The 22724-nt window shown below is 43.4% G+C and overlaps 2 protein-coding genes across 2 annotated transcripts; one reads left to right on the top strand and one right to left on the bottom strand.

Moving 5' to 3' along the window:
• Window positions 1-561: 561 nt before the first annotated feature.
• Window positions 562-9749, bottom strand: LOC117042582 (vomeronasal type-2 receptor 26-like). The gene is made up of 7 exons (XM_033142122.1): window positions 9538-9749; window positions 8817-9111; window positions 7718-8506; window positions 5975-6184; window positions 4225-4351; window positions 1559-1818; window positions 562-567 (listed from the first exon to the last, which is right to left on the bottom strand). The coding sequence occupies exons 1-7, from the start codon at window positions 9747-9749 to the stop codon at window positions 562-564; spliced, it is 1899 nt and encodes a 632-aa protein (XP_032998013.1).
• A 7328-nt stretch (window positions 9750-17077) lies between these two features.
• On the top strand, window positions 17078-22680 carry LOC117042212 (vomeronasal type-2 receptor 26-like). The gene is made up of 3 exons (XM_033141740.1): window positions 17078-17895; window positions 20531-20657; window positions 21759-22680. The coding sequence occupies exons 1-3, from the start codon at window positions 17152-17154 to the stop codon at window positions 22667-22669; spliced, it is 1782 nt and encodes a 593-aa protein (XP_032997631.1). The 5' UTR covers window positions 17078-17151; the 3' UTR covers window positions 22670-22680.
• Window positions 22681-22724: the final 44 nt, after the last annotated feature.

Genomic DNA, 22724 nt, shown 5'->3' with positions numbered 1-22724 from the left:
TTTTGTTTGACACCTAAAGTTATGTAATGACTGTAGTCCCTTGAATGGAATAAAACTACCAGTATTCTTTTAAACAATGAAATATATCAGCAAACACAGAATCATGGAATTTGGGAGTTGGAAGGGACCCAAGGGGCATCTAGTCCAACCCCCTTGCAATGCAGGAATAATCGATGCAATCTAGAATTTCCACTGAATGCAGGGGAGTTACAAGGTTTTCTAAAAGGAAATAAATAAAACTATTGTCTGCATTCTTGTGTTTTATTTATTTAAAAATCTCAAGGCTGCCTTTGTGTCAGCTCCCAGAATGACAAAGAAATATAACTACAGTAAATTCTGTCTTTCTAGCTGGCTATCTATCTATACCAGAAAAAGTAGCAAGAGCAAAAACTAAGTTAAGTCAAAAAGTTTTTAATGGTTTTCTCACTTATGCATCTGCTATCCTGGGGTCCTTTGGGAGGAAGAGTGGGATGTAAATTTAACAACAACAGTTTTATAATTTAATATTTATTTATTTCATAAAACAGATACACCACATGGTTGTTAAAAAAAAAAACCTCCTCAAAGCTATTTGCGAAAAAGACAGAACAAGAAAATTATCAACAAGAAAAATTAATACCCATAATGTAAGACTTTCAAGAAGTTAATATAACAGTAAATTAAAAACAGATTAAATCTTCCACCAACTTTCTGTACATCTGGGTAGTCTCCTCTAAAGAAAAATGTTTTTAGTAGGAGCTGAAAACAGTACAGTGAAGGGATCTGCCTGATATCAGTTGGCAAGAAGTTCCAAAATGTAGCTGCTGCCACACTAAAATATTACTTCCTGTAACTAAAATATTGAGTTCTCTAAAATGTGTGGCTGCGGGTTCAAATACATGAATGCTACAGTGGACTTCTATAGACAGAGTATGATGACCAGCCTCTCCCAAGGCTGTGTGTAGCAGCTTAAGGAATCCGATTACACATATCCTCAAGCGTGGTTTTCTTAAATTGCTATTCTCACATTCTCTGTAAATTGCTTATCGGCCTTATTTCCCTAACGCTAGTGGAAAGATCAGATAGAAGCTTTTGTCTTCATTGTGAGATGCTCCTTTGTGTTCAGATGAGGCTTCAGTACAATAATGTAGCACTTGGGCATGAAGATACAGCCCAGGAGCCCAGCACAGGAGGCCAAGATGGAGAAGACCTGCACGGCTGCCATGTATTTCCCCTTGGTGCTCAAGTAGGTGGGCACAAAGGAGACCCAAACACTGCAGAAGACCAGCATGCTGAAGGTGATCAGCTTGGCTTCGTTGAAGGATCCTGGAAGCTTCCTGGCTAGGAAAGCTACCATGAAGCAGATGGCAGACAGGAAGCCCATGTAGCCCAGGGCACCATAAAACATGGCAACAGACCCTTCATTGCACTGCAGGATGATCTCTCCAGGCTGAGACTGCATGTCAGAGTCTGGGAATGGTGGTGAGATCCTCAGCCAGATCATGCAGATGACAACTTGGACACAGGAACTGGAAATGACAATGGAGTTGGCCAGACTCTTCCCCAGCCATCTCCTCACTCTGTTCCCTGGTTTGGTGGCCAGGAAGGCCAGAACCACAGTGATGGTTTTTGCCAAGACGGAAGAGACGGCAACCGAGAAGATGACGCTGAAGGCTGCTTGTTGGAGAACGCAGGTCGCTTTTCTTGGCTGGCCAATGAAGAGGAAGGAGGACAAGAAGGAAAGCAGGAGGGAGACAAGGAGGATATAGGAGAGGTCCCTGTTGTTGGCTTTGACTAGGGGAGTGTCAAGGTATTTGATGAAGATTCCTAACACAATCTCTGTGGTCAAGGACAGTAAGAGGGCAAAGGAAGTCAGGAGAATCCCCAAGGATTCTACATAGGCCAGGAAGGTGATAATCTTGGGCACACATTGACTTCTGTCCTTGTTTGGGTGCTGATTTTCTGGGCATTTCTTGCAATGGTCTGCATCTGAAAAATAAAAAAGTGATTTTTCTACCACCAGCGCCAATGCTTAGAACTGAAGCAGCAGCAACGAGGAGGGGTTGCCATTGTCCGTTGTGACATCATCACCATTGTTAGGCAATACAGTCAACCCTGTATTGTCTATTCTTGCTCGCCGCGGCTTTCCGGGATTTCAGACAAGGGTATCGCACACCCCTAAGTGGAGATGGCATTGACTGAACGTGGAGCCTTCTGTAGGCAACCCAGATGATCTTGTGGTGAACCAGGCAGTGAGCCTTGTCGGTAGTGGCACCCACCCTATGGAATGCCCTCCCATCAGATGTCAAGGAGATGATTAATTATATAACATTTAGGAAATATCTGAAGGCAGCCCAGTATAGGGAAGCTTTTTAAGGTTTAATGTTTTTATATATGCCGGTAGCCACCCAGAATGGGGTATGTATGTATGTATGTATGTATGTATAAATAATATTAAGCCCTTCCCCGTGGCCTTCCCCCCCCCCTATACTCCCCATCAGCCAGATTTGACAAATGGGAGGGGTGACCAACTTGACAATCACAGGATGACTTAGTGACATTGGCTGATGCTGCACTTAGAACCCCTAACAATCAAGTGATATTTGGGACTTCAAAGCACCGGTCCGAGCTTTTCACAAAGGGCCTGCAAAGTGTCCTTTACTGGGATTGGAGGTCCCACTCATCAGAGGCACATGCAGCTCTTCCTCATCAGCTGATCTTCAGTTCTTCAGAAGGCTCTTTTGGCCCAGTAACCTTTGCAAGTGGGCACGACTTTTATTTTAAAAAATAAATAAATTTTATGAAGGTTTATAGAGAACAATGCAAAACTTAATATCCCCCCCACCTTTAAAAAACCAAACCAAGACTTTTACCTAGATTGTTGTTGTTGCTATTATTATTATTATTATTATTATTATTATTATTATTAGTGCCCTGCCCATCTGGCTAGGTCCCCCAAGCCACTCTGGGTGGCTTCCAACAAATATTAAAATACATTAAAATGTCACAGATTAAAAACTTCCCTAAACAGGGCTGCCTTCAGGTATTTTCTGAATGTCAAGTAGTTGTTTATTCCCTTGACTTCTGATGGGAGGGCGTTCCACAGGGCGGGTGCCACTACCAAGTAGGCCCTCTGCCTGGTTCCCTGTAGCTTTGCTTCTCGCAGTGAAGGAACCGCCAGAAGGCCCTTGGCACTGGACCTCAGTGTCCGGGCTGAACGGTGGGGGTGGAGACGCTCCTTCAGGTATACAGGACCGAGGCCATTTAGGGCTTTCAAGGTCAGCACCAACACTTTGAATTGTGCTTGGAAACGTACTGGGAGCCAATGTAGGTCTCTCAGGACCGGTGTTATGTGGTCCCGGCGGCCACTCCCAGTCACCAGTCCAGCTGCCACATTCTGGATTAATTGCAGTTTCCGGGTCACCTTCAAAGTTAGCCCCACGTAGAGCGCATTGCAGTAGTCCAAGCGGGAGATAACTAGCGCATGTACCACTCTGGCGAGACAGCTGTGTTTGATGCAATTCAAACACAAAAAGAGCGGAAGGAAGGAATAGAGAAACCAAAAATAAATAAATAAAACACAGAGAAGTTAAAAGAGAAAGATGGAAACATAGGATCCAGATATTTATTATTATTATTATTATTATTATTATTATTATTATTATTATTATACCCCGCCCTTCCCAGCCAAAAACCGGGCTCAGGGCGGCTAACACTAAATCACAGCAAAATCACAGTATATGATACACACACACACACACACACACACACACAATATCGCTTCATTCAATCCACTGTAACACCCAAGAAAACTACTTTCTATGGTTAAGAGTAGTAGAATCATAATCTGGGGAACCGGGTTCGCGTCTCAGCTCCTCCACATGCAGCTGCTGGGTGACCTTGGGCTAGTCACACTTCTCTGAAGTCTCTCAGCCCAACTCACCTCACAGAGTGTTTGTTGTGGGGGAGGAAGGGAAAGGAGAATGTCAGCCGCTTTGAGACTCCTTCGGGTAGTGAAAGGCGGGATATCAAATCCAAACTCTTCTTGTTGTTGTTGTTAAGGTTTATCGAGAAAAATAGAAAGCTGAATATCTTGCACGATTTGACCAGAAAGCTCGTTCCAATGGGGGAAACTGGTGAGCCTAATTAGGTGCCCAACTTCATGCTATTGACGATGGGTATTGAAAGTACCAAAGCAGAGACAATGTTCTAACCCAAGAACATCTTTCCTTCTGAGTCGCTCACCTTCTTGAGTGGAGATGGTCCCTTCCACACACGGAGCACAAGAGTAGCAGCAAATGGGCTTCCTGTCCTGTATCTCTTTGGCGTATCCAGGGCGACAGCTCTCAGTGCACCTGGAATGGGGCACAGTCTGAAAGAAAGGGGGGGGACATTAGGAACATGGGAACGAATCCTAGAGGCTGGAAAGCACCCAATGGGGTTTGCCTAACCTCTCTTTTTTTGTAGAATATACTGTACATTACAATCACATGGCTGTGAAACCCGTAAGGGGTTTTCCTCACGCATAGTTAAACTTTGGCACTCTCTCCCACAGGAAGCAAAATAAAAAATTCTTTCCAGTAGCACCTTAGAGACCAACTGAGTTTGTTCTTGGTATGAGCTTTCATGTGCATGCACACTTCTTCAGATACTTCTTCAGATGCACACGAAAGCTCATACCAAGAACAAACTCAGTTGGTCTCTAAGGTGCTACTGGAAAGATTTTTTTTATTTTGTTTCAACTATGGCAGACCAACACGGCTACCCACCTGTAACTGGAACCACAGGAAGCAGTTACAGGTAGGTAGCCGTGTTGGTCTGCCATAGTCAAAACAAAATAAAAAATTTAAAAAATTCCTTCCAGTAGCACCTTAGAGACCAACTAAATTTGTTCTTGGCGTGAGCTTTCGTGTGCTTGCACACTTCTTCAGATACAGGAGGCAGTGATGGTCATCAACTTGGATGGAGGGTTGGACAAATTCATTGAGTACAAGGCTACGTTCTGCCTCCACTGCCTGCGGCAATGTGCCTCTGAATCATGCCAGTTGTTGGGAATTGCAGGGGGGGCAGAAGTCTGTTATGCTCAGGTCCTGCCTGTAGGCTTCCCACACGGTGGTAGGCCACTGGGAGAACAGGATACTGAAGCAGATGGGCCATATTATTGTCTCAGGGGCAACTATATTGCATAATGGCTTCCTAATAACAACAGCCCTCTGAAGATTAAGGGAGGGGGTAAACCAGCGGCATCATATGTAAGGCGCAGAAACAGTGTACAAACTGTTGGAGATTCATTCCCCGTGTGCAGTCATGGGATTGTTGTCTATCACATGACTGTGTGTGTTTTGATTCCACAGGAATGGGATGTGACGGAAGACAGGATGTTTGTCTTACTGTGTTCCCTGAAGTGGGACGGTTGTCCTTGGTTCTTTCTCTTTGCTGCCTGATGCTAGAGGGAGAGGGAGCCATGATGAAGTGCTCTGTGTGTGTTTATATGTAAATAAAGTAGATTAGCTGAGTTGCTGAGTTCTGTTACGCAACTGCGCAAACCTCTGCGAATCACTAAGTGTGCTGATGTCTTATGGCATTGGTCGCTGTGATGTTCGGGCTCAGGAATGCTTCTGAAGCTCCTGAACAATCTCCCACATGCCAGTTGGGCATGTGTCTCTGCCAAGGTTCTACTCGTGTGTAGGACAATTTCCTGACACAAAGTGCATGTACAAAACTAGTTCTCAATCCTACCACCACCACAGAAAATGACTGCTGCTCCCAGCTCTCACCTGGGAGATTTGCTTTCCTCCCCCAGTCTCTCACACTGTGGACTCTCCAGTTCCTTGCCTCTTGCCAAGGGCCCTTTCACGATCTATCTGCCACTTTCATGGCGTTCCGGCCAAAGGCTCCATATACTTGGCTGTGCACAAAGCGCTTTAACTTAACAGTTGTGAGTGCGTGTTAGAGACAGCAAATGGACAAAATAAAAACAAGCCGTTTCCTCTACCTTGTTAAATGGCAAGGGCCACTCCACAGCGCCTGGGTTGATGGTGAATTGTTGGGAATGCTGTCCTCCGATGCTCCCAACTTTCACTCTTCCGTGAGATTTGTTGGGAAACCGCACCCAATTTATGATGTCGAAGTCGGCTGCCGGCTCCTCCTTCCAATCGACAGAAGTATTATTAGCAAGGTGGGCTTCTCTTAAGAAAGCGATAAACTAGAATGATAGAGGAAACGCCAGCATTTGGAAGACATTCAGAAACAGTGTTCATAAAATCATAGAATCCTAGAGTTGGAAGAGACCACAAGGGCCATCCAGTCCAACCCCCTGCCAAGCAGGAAACACCATCAAAGCATTCCTGACAGATGGCTGTCAAGCCTCCGCTTAAAGACCTCCAAAGAAGGAGACTCCACCACACTCCTTGGCAGCAAATTCCACTGTTGGACAGCTCTTACTGTCAGGAAGTTCTTCCTAATGTTTAGGTGGAATCTTCTTTCTTGTAGTTTGAATCCATTTCCCCATGTCCCCTTCTCTGGAGCAGCAGAAAACAACCTTTCTCCCTCCTCTATATGACATCCTTGTATATATTTGAACATGGCTATCATATCACCCCTAAACATACCCAGGTCCCTAAGCTGTTCCTCATAAGGCATTGTTTCCAGGCCTTTGACCATTTTGGTTGCCCTCTTCTGGACACGTTCCAGCTTGTCAGTATCCTTCTTGAACTGTAGTGCCCAGAACTGGACACAGATAACTCTCCCAAAGAACAGGCCCAAAGGAGGGCTCCTGGGAGTGGTTGGGTGCAGTGATACCAAGGAAAGATGTCAAAAATGCCAGAGCCATCAATTCTAGTGCTTTATGAAAAGAAAGGTGTAGAGTTGCAGCAAATCAGCCTTTCGGGTCTCTCAACCTTTATAGACTTAGCATGTACATAACCGCAAGGAGATGGCTTGCCGGCGCCCAAGCAAACATTGACTATCCACAAAGCGGCAAATGTCACTTTGACCAGTACTTCCCATCACTTCGCCTGACCAGATGAGGGCATAGGTGGCAAATAGCCACATCTTGCAGATAGTTTCCCTTTCTGGGCTCAGAGCCCAGCACCCCAAGCCCACAGGTAAGGATCACATCAAAGCAAGCCAATTAGCTTATATCAAAGCAAGAAAATATATGCATAAAGGAGCTCACTGCTACAGCAACTACCAATTAATTGTGGGATTGTCTTGAATACCAAGATGGCATTTGCAAAGAGAGCTTCAGGAACAGTTTACCTTTGGTTCAACACAATATCTCAGCCTTGTTCCCTGTGAGCTCTGGGGCTGACATATTTTGAAGGGCAAAAAAGAGGACACATTTGACAACTTCTACTTTTAACTATGGATCGCTATGATGACTCTACCCATGAAAAAGAGGACATGTCCTGCAAAAAGAGATAAAACAAAGTACTTATTCATGCAGTGCATAGTTAAAATGTGGAACTCTCTCCCACAAGAAGCAGCCATGTCCACCAACTTGGATGGTTTTTAAAGAGTATTTATGCCACATTTTTGTTAGGAAAAATGGCTTGCAAAGGTGTGTACATGGGTCAAAGATGCATGCATAAATTTTCACTCAAGTGCAGAAGAATTTTTGTGAGGGTTTTAAAAAACAAACCAACAAAAGTAACTCAGAAATTGCTCAGAAACCTGGAGGAATGAATTCAGGATTGTGGTAAAGGGAAGAAACTGAAATGGACATTTCCATCCCTACCTGCCATGGATGCAGCCTTTGAAGTTCCAACCTATCGCCATCCCCTGAGATCTTGTGCTTGGATCTCTGTGAATAAACAGCATTCAAAGCATGTGCCAGGACCTGGACAATGTTGTAGTTCCTGTAGCTGTCCTGGGACAGGATTCTTTCACGCTCACTTTGCGGCAGGAGATCCATTTTCTCATGCACTGTGCATCTTGTCCAGCCTTTCACAGACAACTTGTGCTTGCAGTAGGAACAGTCAAATGCTCTCTTCCAAAGTGACTCGAGAAAGGAGGAATATGGTTCGTAGAAGCCATGCTTCACCTGCTTGCTTGTCTTTGTGAATGAGAACGAGCCGAGAATGTGCCGGAACAAGGCAAAACCATAATACAAGATCAGGTTGATGTCCTGTACAGCTGTGGTGATCCAGACTTTCCCTGCAGCTGTTGTCAGCTTCTCTTCCAGGATTTGTTGCACCATGACAACAGGACCAAAAGCAAAGCCAGAGTCCGCATAGCAAACAAATACATTGACTCGTCTCCACATGTCTGGAGGGTCACTCTGGAACCATGTTTCATACGGCCTTTTGGAGAAGGCAACGCAGATGTTGTTCCCGATGAGCTGAGATGTCAAAGCCCTCCTGAACCTTTCTCCATTGTCACTGTCTGGGGTAAAGAGGCCGACCCACGTCCACCCGAAATGCAGGAGCAGTTTGACAATCCCCAGGCACTGGGCTTCTTCGTTTTGGAACATCCGGTAGACAAAAGGGAACTGGGTTTTGTCATCACGAGCAAAGCCATAACTGACCTAATGAGGAAAGAGGAAAAGACAGGGGTCATTATGATAACAGTGATTCACCTGCCCTTCGCCCGAAGGTCCCAGATTACGATGATTTAAAATGCAGTTTTAAAAAGTTTTACAAATGACAGAAAATACAATCATCCCGAAAAGATACACCTCAGGTTTTTAGTTTGCATCTTTTCTGTTTTATCTCTATAAAGGGAGATTTAATCCATCCCCAAGTTTGGGGGGACACCCTTTGTTATGGTTGAATCTTGGGAATGGGCTTCAAGAAGAGCCCAGTGGCTCATTCTTGATTCACTCAGAGAGCTGATACCTGTGGGATTTTGTACATGCCCGACATGGTTGAAATCTGTCTGGAGATGTCAGAATTGGCCCCTTCAAGAACAGCCAGAAGGTTATTGTGTTTCCCACACTGGTAGTTTGGGATGTTGCTGCTTTCGCCACCTGCAAGCAGGTCTAGCATGGCATCGGAAGTGATTCTCTCATTGAAAAGGTTCTCATAGAAGCTGTATCCCAGGGTCACGTTGGGTAAGAACTTGGGGTTCTGGTTGATCTCAAAAATGGCAATCAGGAAGGAGAAGACATGCCAGTACCTTGTTACGGACACTCTGCAAATGATTCACCCAAAATGGATGAATGAGCATTAAAGTGGCAAAAGCAAGCATAAAGAAATGAATCTAAATTAACACATAGAGTCCTCTCTCAAAGGTAGCTCTTAACCCTTGTCATTAACAGAAAGTGGGCTCTCAACTGGGAGATTTCCTTCTTCTCCCAGTCTCTCTCTCACCCTGGGAGATCTTCCCTGCCTCTCACTCAGGGTCCTTCCATCAATCCTCCAGCCCCCTAATGTGTATGTGATCCTTGAACCCCAACAATGGCCCAGAGCAGAGGGCACTGAAGTTGAAGGAAAAGCTTAAAAAGGAGGGGAAAGAAAAGAAAAGAAAAGAAAAGAATAAATAAATAAATAAATAAATACTTTCCCATCTGTCAGTTGCATAAAAGAATTTATTCAAAACACTCATTCCAGGACTTACGCTTTAGTCTTAGACAATGGAGGTTTGGAAAACAGGAATGGTTCAAAGAAACCCCTTTTTGGAGACAGGACTCCGCCAATGAGGTGGTCTCCTGGCATGTAGTAATTCACAGCTTCGTTTTCATCTGGGATCAGATTCAAGGGGCATTTTACCTTTGCTGCCCCGAAGACATCATGGGGCATTAGCAGGAGCAGCAGAATGAGGATAATCATTTTGGCTCTGCCTGCTACCTCCCCTGAGACTGCCCTCAATTGCAGGGCCTTCACTCAGGGAGGAGCCCAGCTGGAAATTCAGAGACCAAGTGTATGATGGAAGGAACAGGAACATGGAACAATGCCTTCTACCAAATCTGCTCATTTACATCAGTATTGCCTATTCTGACTGGCAGTTAGCTCTCCGGGCTTTCAGGCAGAGGGTCTCGCCCCAGACATACCTGGAAATGCCAGGGATTCAACCTGCGACCTTCTGCATGCAAAGCAGATGCTCTACCACTGAGCTGCAGCTCTCTTCTCACTCCAACAGAGTTTGCTGTCCTGCAGCTACCCTAAATCTCCACCTAGGCTCTCAGTGGCAAACAACCCCTTTATGCACCAACTTTGCACCTATTTCCCTGGGGCTCTGTTCGAGATGTGACTTGATTCTGCTCTTTGTAGCTGTTGGACGCGAAGGGAGGGACACAACCATGGAGTGTTGCGGAGAGCGAGAATAAATCACAGTGATTTTGATAATTACGGGGGGGGATCTCTGTGACAACCTGGACTCTGTGGCTCCAATCAGAGTTTGCACAAGTGGAGAGAAACATGTTTGCACCAAACCACACAGAATTGATGATGATGATGATGATGATGATGATGATAAATTAATTAATAAAACACCAGACATTAAAAACTTTCCTAAACAGGGCTGAATCATAAGAGTTGGATGGGACCCCATGGATCATCTAGGGGTAGGCAACATAAGGCCCGTGGGCCAGATGCGGCCCAATCACCTTCTAAATCCGGCCCACAGACAGTCCGGGAATCAGCGTGTTTTTACATGAGTAGAATGTGTGCTTTTATTTAAAATGCATCTCTGTGTTATTTGTGGGGCATAGGAATTTGTTCACCCCCCCCCAAAAAAAAATAGCCCCGCCCACCACATGGTCTGAGGAACGGTGGACCGGCCCACAGCTGGACACTGGAATTATAAAAATTTGGATTATTAAAATAGAGATGCAGTAGAAAAGGATTAACAATAGAACCCATGGAAGGGAAGGTGGGAAGTCCAGAGATTCGCAGGAATCTAGTAACTTTCTTACAAATATGTAAATAAATAAAATATCTGGAAAAAAGAGAACTGGACACAGTATTCTAGGTGTGGTTGTTTTTTTGATGTTGAGCTTCAAATTTTGCGCTCTCCTCTTTCACCCTCATTAAAAGGTTCTTTAATTCCTCCTCACCATCTGCCATCAAGGTTGTATCATCAGCGTATCTGAGGTTGTTGATATTTTTTCCGGCAATCTTAATTCCGGTTTGGGATTCATCCAGCCCAGCCTTCCGCATGATGAATTCTGCATATAAGTTAAATAAGCAGGGAGACAATATACAGCCTTGTCGTACTCCTTTCCCAATTTTGAACCAATCGGTTATTCCATATCCAGTTCTAACTGTAGCTTATTGTCCTACATAGAGATTTCTCAGGAGACAAATGAGGTGATCCGGCACTCCCATTTCTTTAAGAACTTGCCATAGTTTGCTGTGATCGACACAGTCAAATGCTTTTGCATAGTCTATGAAGCAGAAATAGATGTTTTTCTGGAACTCTCTAGCTTTCTCCATAATCCAGCGCATGTTCGCAATTTGGTCTTTGGTTCCTCTGCCCCTTCGAAATCCAGCTTGCACTTCTGGGAGTTCTCGGTCCACATACTGCTTAAGCCTGCCTTGTAGAATTTTTAGCATAACCTTGCTAGCGTGTGAAATGAGTGCAATTGTGCAGTAGTTGGAGCATTCTTTGGCACTGCCCTTCTTTGGGATTGGGATGTAGACTGATCTTCTGCAGTCCTCTGGCCACTGCTGAGTTTTCCAAACTTGCTGGCATATTGAGTGCAGCACCTTAACAGCATCATCCTTTAAAATTTTAAATAATTCAGCTGGAATATCATCACTTCCACTAGCCTTGTTATTAGCAGTGCTTTCTAAGGCCCATTTGGCTTCACTCTCCAGGATGTCTGGCTCAAGGTCAGCAACCACATTATCTGGGGTGTATGAGACCTCCATATCTTTCTGGTATAATTCCTCTGTGTATTCTTGCCACCTCTTCTTGATGTCTTCTGCTTCTGTTAGGTCCTTCCCACTTTTGTCCTTTATTATGGTAATCTTTGGACGACATGTTTCCTTCATATCTCCAATTTTCTTGAACAGATCTCTGGTTTTTCCCATTCTGTTGTTTTCCTCTATTTAAGAAGGCCCTCTTATCTCTCCTTGCTTTTTTTTTTTTAATCTGCATTCAGTTTCCTGTATCTTTCACTATCTCCCTCGCATTTTGCTTGCCTTCTCTCCCCCGCTATTTGTAAGGCCTCATTGGACAGCCACTTTGCTTTCTTGCATTTCCTTTTCATTGGGATGGTTTTTGTTGCTGCCTCCTGTATAATCTTACGAGCTCCATCCACAGTTCTTCAGGCACTCCATTCACCAAATCTAAATCCTTAAACCTTTTCATCACTTCCACTGTGTATTCATAAGGGATTTGATTTAGATTGTATTTAGATTGCTTCATTTTGAACTCCAAGGCCAAACTTGCCAGTTGTTCCTTTTATCTCTTGACTCCCTACTTTAGCATTCCAATCCCCTATAATGAGAAGAACATCCTTCTTTGGTGTCATTTCTCTAAGGTGTTGTAAGTCTTCATAGAATTGGTCAATTTCAGTTTCTTCAGCACCGGTAGTTGGTGCACAAACTTGGATTACTGTGATTTTAAAAGGTCTGCCTTGGATTCGTATCGAGATCATTCTATCATTTTTGAAATTGCATCCCAGTACAGCTTTTGTCACTCTTTTGTTGACTATGAGGGCCACTCCATTTCTTTTACAGGATTCTTGCCCACAGTTGTAGATATGATAGTCATCCGAACTGAATTCGCCCATTCCCGTCCATTTTAGTTCACTGATGCCCAGGATGTCAATGTTTATTCTTGCCATCTCATTTTTTACCACATCCAGCTTACCAAGGTTCATGATTTTTACATTCCAAGTCCCTATGCAATATTTTTCTTTACAGCATTGGACTTTCCTTTCGCTTCCAGGCATATCCGCAACTGAGCGACCTTTCGGCTTTGGCCCAGCCGCTTCATCAGCTCTGAATCTACTTGTACTTGTCCTCTGCTCTTCCTCAGTAGCATGTTGGACGCCTTCCGACCTGAGGGTCTCATCTTCCAGCGTCATAACTTTTATATGCCTGTTGTCTTTGTCCATTGAGTTTTCTTGGCAGGGATACTGGAGTAGCTTGCTGGTTCCTGCTCCAGGTGGATCACGTTTAGTCAAAACTCTCCACTATGACTTGTCCATCTTGGGTGGCCCTGCATGGCATAGCTCATAGCTTCCCTGAGTTATTGAAGCCCCTTCGCCACGACAATGCAGTGATCCATGAAGGAGGAATTATATGTTACGGTAATAATAATAATAATAATAATAATAATAATAATAATAATAATAATAATAATAATAATAATAATTTATTTATTTATACCCTGCCCATCTGGCTAGAGCTAGGGCTATAGAGCTCCAACAACAGGGACCCCTCAGTGGCTACCCCTACTTGATGTAGCTCATGGGGGGGGCAGGTGTGGATTACTCTTAGATGCACACCCAGCAGATGGACTGGGGTGGAATAAATGGCTATACGCAATGCCTATGCCAAACCATTCACATCTGTAATCAACAGAGTTGTGGTTTATTTGGACCCAATGTTGTGCTGTTTTTCATCACTTAGGGAGTGACAGGAACACAGGAGCTTGACAAACAATTAGTAGGCTCTTCGGATGATTCCCACTTCTAGATGGAATTGAACTTCCTCTAACGGAGCAAGTGCATAGTTTGGGGGTACTCTTGGATACACCTCTGTCACTAGAGACCCATGTGTTCTCTATGGCAGTTTGTGAACAGGAATAGCCTGACCACTGGAGCATTGGAAAACTTGGAGCTGGACTACTGCAATGCACTCTTTCTGGGGCTGCCCTTGAGTCTGGTGCAGAATCTCTAGTTGGTGCAAAACGATGTTGGCCAGATTGTCCTGGCGAGCTTTTGGTCAAGAACATGTGGCACCATGCACCCCCATTTGAAGGACTATCCACTATTCTCTGCTTGCTGCAACTTCCATCCCTGATCCAAAAGAGGACCGCTTCTCTCATTCCATGACTACTAAGCTTACTCAGGAGGCAGCTTGTTGAAAGCTTTTTTGGAAGTCCAAGTGTTTGTTTGTCTGTTTCTTTATTAAATTTGTACACTGCCCTTCACCCGATGATCTCAGGGTGATTCACAGCATAAAAATACAGGATAAGACCAAAAACTATATAATAAAATCAAGAACAAAAACTAAAGAATAAACCTACAAAAAAAAATCTGCTGAATCGCCTCTGTCTTTACACAAAATTTGAGTTCCCCTTTTCACCTCTCAAATTCATCAGAGTACCCCTATCCTGAGCTGGGGGGGGGATTTGTTAAAAGAACCAGAAAACCAATGCCAGCCGGCAACAGGATTCTGTCAGAGCTCATGTATGATAATTCAGGTTAATTCTAAATCTTAATCCTGGCCTTTTCCCCCAGTCTTTGGCATTTGCATCTCACAAACTGGAGCCAGATTTTGGAGTTTTCGCAAATATGTTTTTCTCCAGCCCTCCAGTTGCAGGTGGAGCTGTACAAAGAGTTTAGGAACTTGCAAAGGTGCTACTGCTTCTCCATATAATTATCAAAATGATAGTGTGTGGGGTTGTTGTTTTTTTTGCTTCTAAAGATCACATTTGAGTCCACTAAACGTGATGTTAAGGATCTGAGGCAGAAAGGTCTGGCAGATAGATATATGCCTCCTGAGCCACCGAAAACTTGGGTCGGCTGGGATTTAGGACAGATGATAACTGTACCAGAATGAGGTTGGCTTGACTTCTCTCCACTTCAGATGTGATCCCTTTGCAGGGCTCCGTTAGTAAGAAGAAAGCTATTGCATCTTGCAAGCACCACAACAAAAGGCTTCCAATTCTTTGTAAGGGAGCACTCATAAAGGAGGTGCTTGTTCCTGGGAGGCAAAAGATGGTCTTCGTTCTACTGCTTCTACTGCCTTATGGGGACTGTTGGAAACTGCAGACAAAATGCCTCTTGTCTTTGGAAAGGGACAAGATAGATTCACATAATTATTTCAGGCCAGGAGACCACCTCCTCAGTGGGGTCATCTCTGCCACAAATACTATGCCTCATACTCATATCTTCAACAGGACTCCTTCCACTAGCTTTCGTTGGTAAGATGTTTTGTGGGGATAGAGTTACTGGTGCTTGACTTGCTACCATTTCCATGAGATCCAACTCATCTCCAGTTACATTCTGGGGCCTTTCTCATTATCTGCTACCTGCCTTTAAGAACATATGAAGATCCCACTGGCAGAAAAATTTGTGGATAATTGGGTTCTCAGTGGGCTGATTCTGCAGGGTTCTTCTGTGAACGATGGTAGGATAAGGGTGTCTTTTTGCTTTAAGTTTATTATACAGGGGAAAATATCTACTTTCTCAAAGAGGAATCATGATAGTGCTTTCTGGTTCTTTTAATCATGGTCTTAGGTCCCCCTTTAAACAAACCCCTGGCGTTATTATTATTATTAGAAATTATATATTGCCCTATACTAGTCACACACATCATAACAAACAGTGGAAAACATCTTAATAAGAAGGGTGAAAAAATGGGAATAACAGCAGCAACAGTTTTAAGCTGTTGTAAGATTGGGGAAGTAATTTTGGGTGTTGTTTAAGGGGTCTTTTGTTTGTTTGTGAGATTTCCATGCTGTCCTTTTAACAAGAGGTCCTCCAAGCAGCTTGCAATAAATAAGCAAATGCAAATGCAAAATTAAAACAGACAACCATAAAGGGGACAGGGGAATGTTACAGTGCTGGCATATATATAATTTTTTTTCCCAGGAAAGGAACCACAAAGTACTGGCAGCTCCTCTCCTTCTTGTTTGCCATTCAAGAGATCAACCAGAATCAAAAGCTGTTACCCAACATCACCCTGGGCTACAGCATCCATGAGAACTTTTTTGATGAAAGGGTAACATATGATGCTTTGCTAGACATGCTGTCAATTGGGCAGCTGAACTTTCCAAACTACAGCTGTGGGAAACAGACGAACTTACTGGCTGTTCTCGAAGGGTCGGACTCTCAAAACTCCATCCAGATTTCAAATGTGTTGGGCGTCTATAAAATCCCACAGGTAGGAATGGAGAGAGGTATAATAGCATTATGATATCGGCTGTTTTATTTTCCATTTTATCTCCGGTTCAGACTCCATGAGCGTATCTGTGAGGTTTTGGTGAGTTACCTTGTCAAAAGCTTTTTTGAAAGATCAAGTACACTATATCAAGATCATCCCTATCTATATGCTTCTTGACACTCTCAAATAATTCTAACCAGATTGTGAGACAGATTTTGCCATTCTATGGCTGAACACACTATTCGATATTGGGAAAAGGATTTCTTGTGTCCTGACTTTGAAGAGGTCTCCCTTGATGAAGTAATTTAAATGCCCATCTTGTTTTTTGCTGACTAGGCCTGTGGCTTCTTGTTGCATATTACCTAAGACACACAAAACTAGGAAGTATCTGTATGTATTCTTCCTTTTAGAGATTAATGAGGGGCATCTTTTTTATTTTTAAAAAAGGCATTACCCAGAAGCCTTCAAGGAAATCACTGTTCCCACCAAAGAGTCCTTGCAATAGACCTTCCTCCTTCCTAAGCCCTACTCATTCCCATGTTGGGGTTAGAAATATTTAGGCTTTGACCTGAACTCAAACACACAAAGATCGTAACTGGCTGCTAAAGTAATCTCAATTTTCATCAATTGTACATATAAAAAGATATAATATAGAAGTCAAACATAATAATAGATGGGTACAACTATTCAACTGTAAATATATGACATCAACATGTGTCCATAAGTATCATGAGATCATGAGAGCCACATAATATAGATCAAGGTCCCAAGGCAGACAAAAATCAAGCATAGATGTAACAATTATAGTCTTGCCAGTCTGCAACATGAACGTTGCCACAGAGGGGTGTGATAGATATTGTGGAGCATGATGCCGGTTGTAGAGGCTGGTGATGACACTGTAGTTTTGCCACTTCAAAAGATACAGGTGAAGTTGCCACGAAGAAAATGTCAAACAAAGAAGGACAAGGTTACCCGGATTACAGTCCTTGTTTCGCCATAATTAGGCTTCATCAGCAACAAATACGCACTCGAAGTGAATGCGCAAACAAAGAACAACAGGAGTATAGAGGGTAGAACAAGATACACATCTTCCTTCTCTTCCCAGGTCACTTATGCTTTTGTCTCTGATGTTCTGAATGATAAGAGGCATTTCCCTTTTTTCTACCGGATGGTCCCCAAAGAAGAAGCCCTGTACCCAGGGATTGTCAAGCTGCTCCAGCACTTCAGATGGACGTTGATTGGTCTCATTGCACCAGACACCAACAATGGAGAGAGGTTCCTGAAGAGCTTGACGCCAGTGCTCATCAAGAGCGGTGTCTGTGTTGTCATCTCACAAAGCATCTATGGACTGAAGACAAATGCGGTAAAAATGGATATTCCTCTATTCCACAAGTGGAGGCAAGTGCATGTATTTGTTTACTATGGGGAAATGACTTCTTTCATCAATGGACTACTCATTATACAACAGATGTTTGACATTGTGATTAAATCCATTGTTGGGAAAATCTTCATCACAACAGTTATTTGGGATGTCTCCATGGAGCTGATGTATAATGACATGTCTTTCCAATACATCCATGGTATATTTTCCTTCTTTACTAAGACAAGCAAAAGGGCAAAAGGCGGTGATTTTCTACCCTTTTTCTTTGGTATTAAGAAGTTTTGGGAGGGTGCTTTTAATTGTTCCTATTCAAAGCATGCATTCTCAGTGAAAGGCTGGACAAGATGCAGAGAGAGAGAGAAACTGGAGAGGCTTCCCCAAGACGATCTGGAAAGAATCCTCTCTCTAGACAGCTACAGGATCTACAACACTGTCCAAGTCATGGCAAATGCCTTAAATGTTGCATATTCATCTAGATCTAAGCAGAGGGCAACCCAGAGAATGGGACTTCAAAGGCTACAGCCATGGCAGGTATTTTCTTTCCCTTCATAGACATCTCAATTGAGCATGACAATCGATTGTAGTGTTGCAGATATTAAATATTGTGCTGTTGGAAACGATTGGTTGCCTAAGAACTGGAAGCATTCATTTCCTTTTGGAAATGAATTATTGTCCAGGCCCATAGAAATATTATTCGATCTCTACTCAGAGAATGCTTCATAACAGAATGAAAACATCAAATAGAAGAAGAAGAGGAGTTTGGATTTGATATCCCGCTTTATCACTACCCTAAGGAGTCTCAAAGCGGCTAACATTCTCCTTCCCCTTCCTCCCCCACAACAAACACTCTGTTAGGTGAGTGGGGCTGAGAGACTTCAGAGAAGTGTGACTAGCCCAAGGTCACCCAGCAGCTGCATGTAGAGGAGCGGAGATGCGAACCCGGTTCCCCAGATTAGGAGTCTGCCGCTCTTAACCACTACACCACACTGGCTATAGACATCATATCTTGTGCTATCCAGCACAGGCTCGGCATCTCTCTCTCTCTCATTCTCTCTCTCTCTCTCTCTCTCTCTCTCTCTCTCTCTCTCCTGTCTTACAGCCTCCAAGCTGCTTCCTTTACCTTCAGAAGAGCTTCAATTACATATTGACTCCATTGAGTTTCGGAGCCAAAGACAAAAAGGCAACTCCCTTCAAAAAGGAGATATTGCAATCCAATACCTTCATCACATGATCTATGGTTACAACACTCACATGTTAGCTGGCAGAGAAAAACAACCAGTTAGTTAATCTTAATCTCAGCAAGAGCCCAAAGCCCTTTTGAAAAAAAAACTGCTATGGAAAAACCTCAAGGTTTGCAAAACACATTAGCCATTTTCCATTTTAAACCGTCCTTAATACATATACATTTTTTCATTTCTGTTTAAATTAAACCAATTCTACTTAACACCTAGATTTCCATTTTCTTGGGATTAGAATCTGGAAAACTTTGAGAATCCCTTCTTTAGAACAGAGAGAGCTTCTCATCACCAAAAAATGTGGGATGTAGCAGTGAGCTTAAATTTGGCAAGCAGTTGATAAAGGTCGGGAGCTGCCCATTGCACAGCCCTCCAAGTAACTGCCCCCATGTGCCCCATTCTCCTTTGGAATTATTTTTGGCAGGGGAGATGACATTGATCAGGCTGTCTCTAACCTCTGTTCCTTTGACACCCGCTTGACTCTGCTCCCTCCACCAAACTCCTGCCTTTCCCTGCTGGAGCCCAGATTAGAGATTTCATTCAGTTTGCCTTGAAAGGAAAAACGAACCTAATTCACTCTTTCCGAAACAATCCAAGTGGGCAGCATCCTTCAAAAACATGTTTACTAGGAGAAAATCACATAGAAATACTGAAGAATTCTGAGTTTTTTATTATTTAAAAAAATGCATCAGAAATGTGTAGAACTGAATTTAAGATTAGGATGTGTATGGGAGAGAAAATAGTATGAATCAAAATGGACAAGACCCCTCCATTACTATTTGAGTCTGCAACCAGCCCTAAGCAAAGAGGTAGTGGATTTTCAGTATGTTTTCCATTATTATTATTATTATTATTATTATTATTATTATTAGATAATTTTTATTAATTTTTCAATCTGCCAATTCCAAATAATCATTTTACAAACTCTAAAATATCCAATGACTACCCTTCTATTCCGGCCATTGTTCATTTTACATGTCATACATACCTGCATATCTTACTATAACCATTCAAATCAGTTTTCCACTTTTACATCCATCAAACATTATTTACGCAGTTGAATTTATCTTAATGCTGCCAGCGTTTTCAGCTGTATACAGTTATTTTCCATATATTCAATAAATGCTTTCCACTCTTCTTTCAATGTATGTTCTTCTTGCTCTCTTATTCTGTATGTTAAATCTGCAAGATCTGCATTTTCTGTCCACTTAAGTTGCCAATCCTCTTTAGCTGGGACCTCGCTCACTTTCCATTCCTGGGCTAGCAAATCAGGGGACTATGCTTTCCTGTATTCTAAATGCTCTCATCTTTTCTTCTGTTCCAGCTCCACCCTTTACTCGGAAACACCCTGTTCTACAATTCTTCCATGGACAGAGTGTATTTGGATGAGAACGGGGAGCTGGCAGCTGACTTGGACATTGTGAACTGGGTGGTGTTTCCCAATAAGTCTGTCCTCAAGATCGGGTTTGGGAGTATCAACAGACAGGGAACCCTACACCTGAAGAACTCCATCGACCAGGAGGCCATTGTGTGGCCCAGGTGGCTCAATAAGGTGGTGGAGATGGGGGAATCGTGCCTATCATTTTTCTGTCTTTTCTTTAAGCTCTAATAAGTGCTCCCTATTCTGTGGGCTGCTTCCCTCAGTTGCCTGTCAACTCCAGCATTGGGCTGTCGTTCAACATAGTTCCTACAGCTCCTCTGGGTCAGCTGGGTGTCAAAAGAGGGTTCCTGCTAAACTGTGTTGTGAATAGCTCATGGCCCATATACAGAAATTTTTTTATGGAGGTGCTTTGTTTCCCCCCCTGAATTTAATCATGAATAATTCATTTAATAGACATTTAATAGACAGTGATGGCAAATGTTGTAGCAGATGACAACATACTATGCCTCAAACAACAACTCTCATTATCACTCTTTGTCTTTGTGCCTAGACCCTTCCTACTTCCAGGTGTGTGGAAAGCTGTCGCCCTGGATCCGTCAAGGTGATTCAGGAAGGGAAGCCTCTTTGCTGTTATGAGTGTCTTCCCTGTGCAGAAGGGACCATCTCCACTCAGGAAGGTGGGTGACTCCAAAGGAAAGGCTGGCCTTGGGGAAGAGAGAAGGGTTCAGTCAGGAATGTTTCAAAAGCATTTCTGGGAAGGATAAGGCTGGTATGCTTCATGTGTGGGAGTGAACTGGGTGATTCAAATTATTGCTTCATGACTGGGAGTGAACTGTGTGATTCATATTATTATTATTATTCTCATCATCATCATCATCATCATCATTATCAGCATCATCAATTTGTTTTGATGATTATAGTTTACGATATTGTTCTAAAATGGATCATCTATCTATCTATCTATCTATCTATCTATCTATCTATCTATCTATCTATCTATCTATCTATCATCTATCTATCTATTAAACTGATTGGGAAAGCAGGATATAATCATATCAATCACTAAACGCCTGCCCACCCATATCCTACTCCTTATTCCAACTACTCATCCTTACTCCAAAAAATACCTTTGATCAAATGTAAAGGAGGGAGGTCTAAATCATGGAGACTCTGGTGCTTGCTTATCATAATGTCGGCAGTTCAAAACAACATGGCGGGCTGAGGTCTTGTTTCTCTGTCTCAACTTCTACCATCCTAGCAGTTCGAAAGCACACCAGTGCAAGTAGATGGATAGGTGTCACTGCAGCGGGAAGGTAAACAGCATTTCCGTGTGCTCTGGCAATTGTCATGGTGTCCCTTTGCACCAGAAGCGGTTTAGTCATGTTGGCCACAAGACCCAGAAAGCTGTTTGTGGACAAACACCAGCTCCCTCGGCCTGAAGCGAGATGAACGCTTTACCTCTACCTTAAGGAGGGAGATTGTTATGGGCGTGTCTGCACAGACCCCTGATCCTCCTTCTGGCCCTGGTATTGGTGGCTCCAATCTGCCCATCCTGCCAGAGGTTAAGCTAGGGATCTCTAGCCCTGGAATTTGTTCCAGATTTCTTCAAGGATAGAGCTAATGTTCAGAAAAACCTAATTAAATACCTGTAGTGATTAGTGGCTATCTCAGACTGACTGGGTCTACAACTGAATCTCTCCCAAGAGGCTGAATACTGCTCAGGGCTTGGCCGAATCCAGTGAAGTAGACATTACTCTTTCTCACTCTCTCTCACGCAGATGCAGACCATTGCAAAAAATGCCCAGATAATCAGCATCCAAACATGGACCAAGATCAATGTGTGTTCAAGATTATCACCTTCCTAGCCTATGAAGAATATCTGGGGGTTGTCCTAATTTCACTTGCCCTACTGGGGTCCTTAACCACAAGCTTTGTTTTAGGAATCTTCATTAAATACAACGAAACTCCCATAGTCAAAGCCAACAACCGGGACCTCTCCTACATCCTCCTTGTCTCCCTCCTGCTTTCCTTTTTGTCCTCCTTCCTGTTCATTGGGAGGCCAAGGAAAGGGACCTGCCTTATCCGACAAACGGCCTTCAGCATCATCTTCTCTGTTGCTGTTTCTTGTGTGTTGGCAAAAACCATCACTGTAGTTCTGGCCTTCCTGGCCACCAAGCCAGGGAACACAGTGAGGAGATGGCTGGGGAAGAGTCTGGCCAACTCCATTGTCATTTCCTGTTCCAGTGTCCAAGTTGTCATCTGCATGATGTGGCTGGGGATCTCGCCACCATTCCCAGACTCTGACATGCACTCCCAGCCTGGAGAGATTATCCTGCAGTGCAATGAAGGGTCTGTTGCCATGTTTTATTCTGCCCTCGGCTACATGGGCTTCCTGGCTGCCATCTGCTTCATGGTGGCTTTCCTAGCCAGGAATCTGCCTGGGTCCTTCAATGAAGCCAAGCTGATCACCTTCAGCATGCTGGTCTTCTGCAGTGTTTGGGTGTCCTTTGTGCCCACCTACCTGAGCACAAAGGGGAAATATATGGTAGCCGTTCAGGTCTTCTCCATCTTGGCTTCCAGTGCTGGACTTCTGGGCTGCATCTTTATTCCCAAATGCTACATTATTGTGCTGAGATCTGATCTGAACACAAAGGAGCACCTGACAGCAAAAACTAAAGATAGCATCTGATTCTTAGAATATTCTTTTTCAAGAATGTAGGGAAGTGATGTTCTGGAAAATTAAT

Source organism: Lacerta agilis, chromosome 2 (assembly GCF_009819535.1).
Source record: "Lacerta agilis isolate rLacAgi1 chromosome 2, rLacAgi1.pri, whole genome shotgun sequence".
NCBI lineage: Eukaryota > Metazoa > Chordata > Lepidosauria > Squamata > Lacertidae > Lacerta > Lacerta agilis.
Note: the sequence above shows the minus strand (reverse complement) of the source record. Positions and strands in the feature narration are given on the sequence as shown.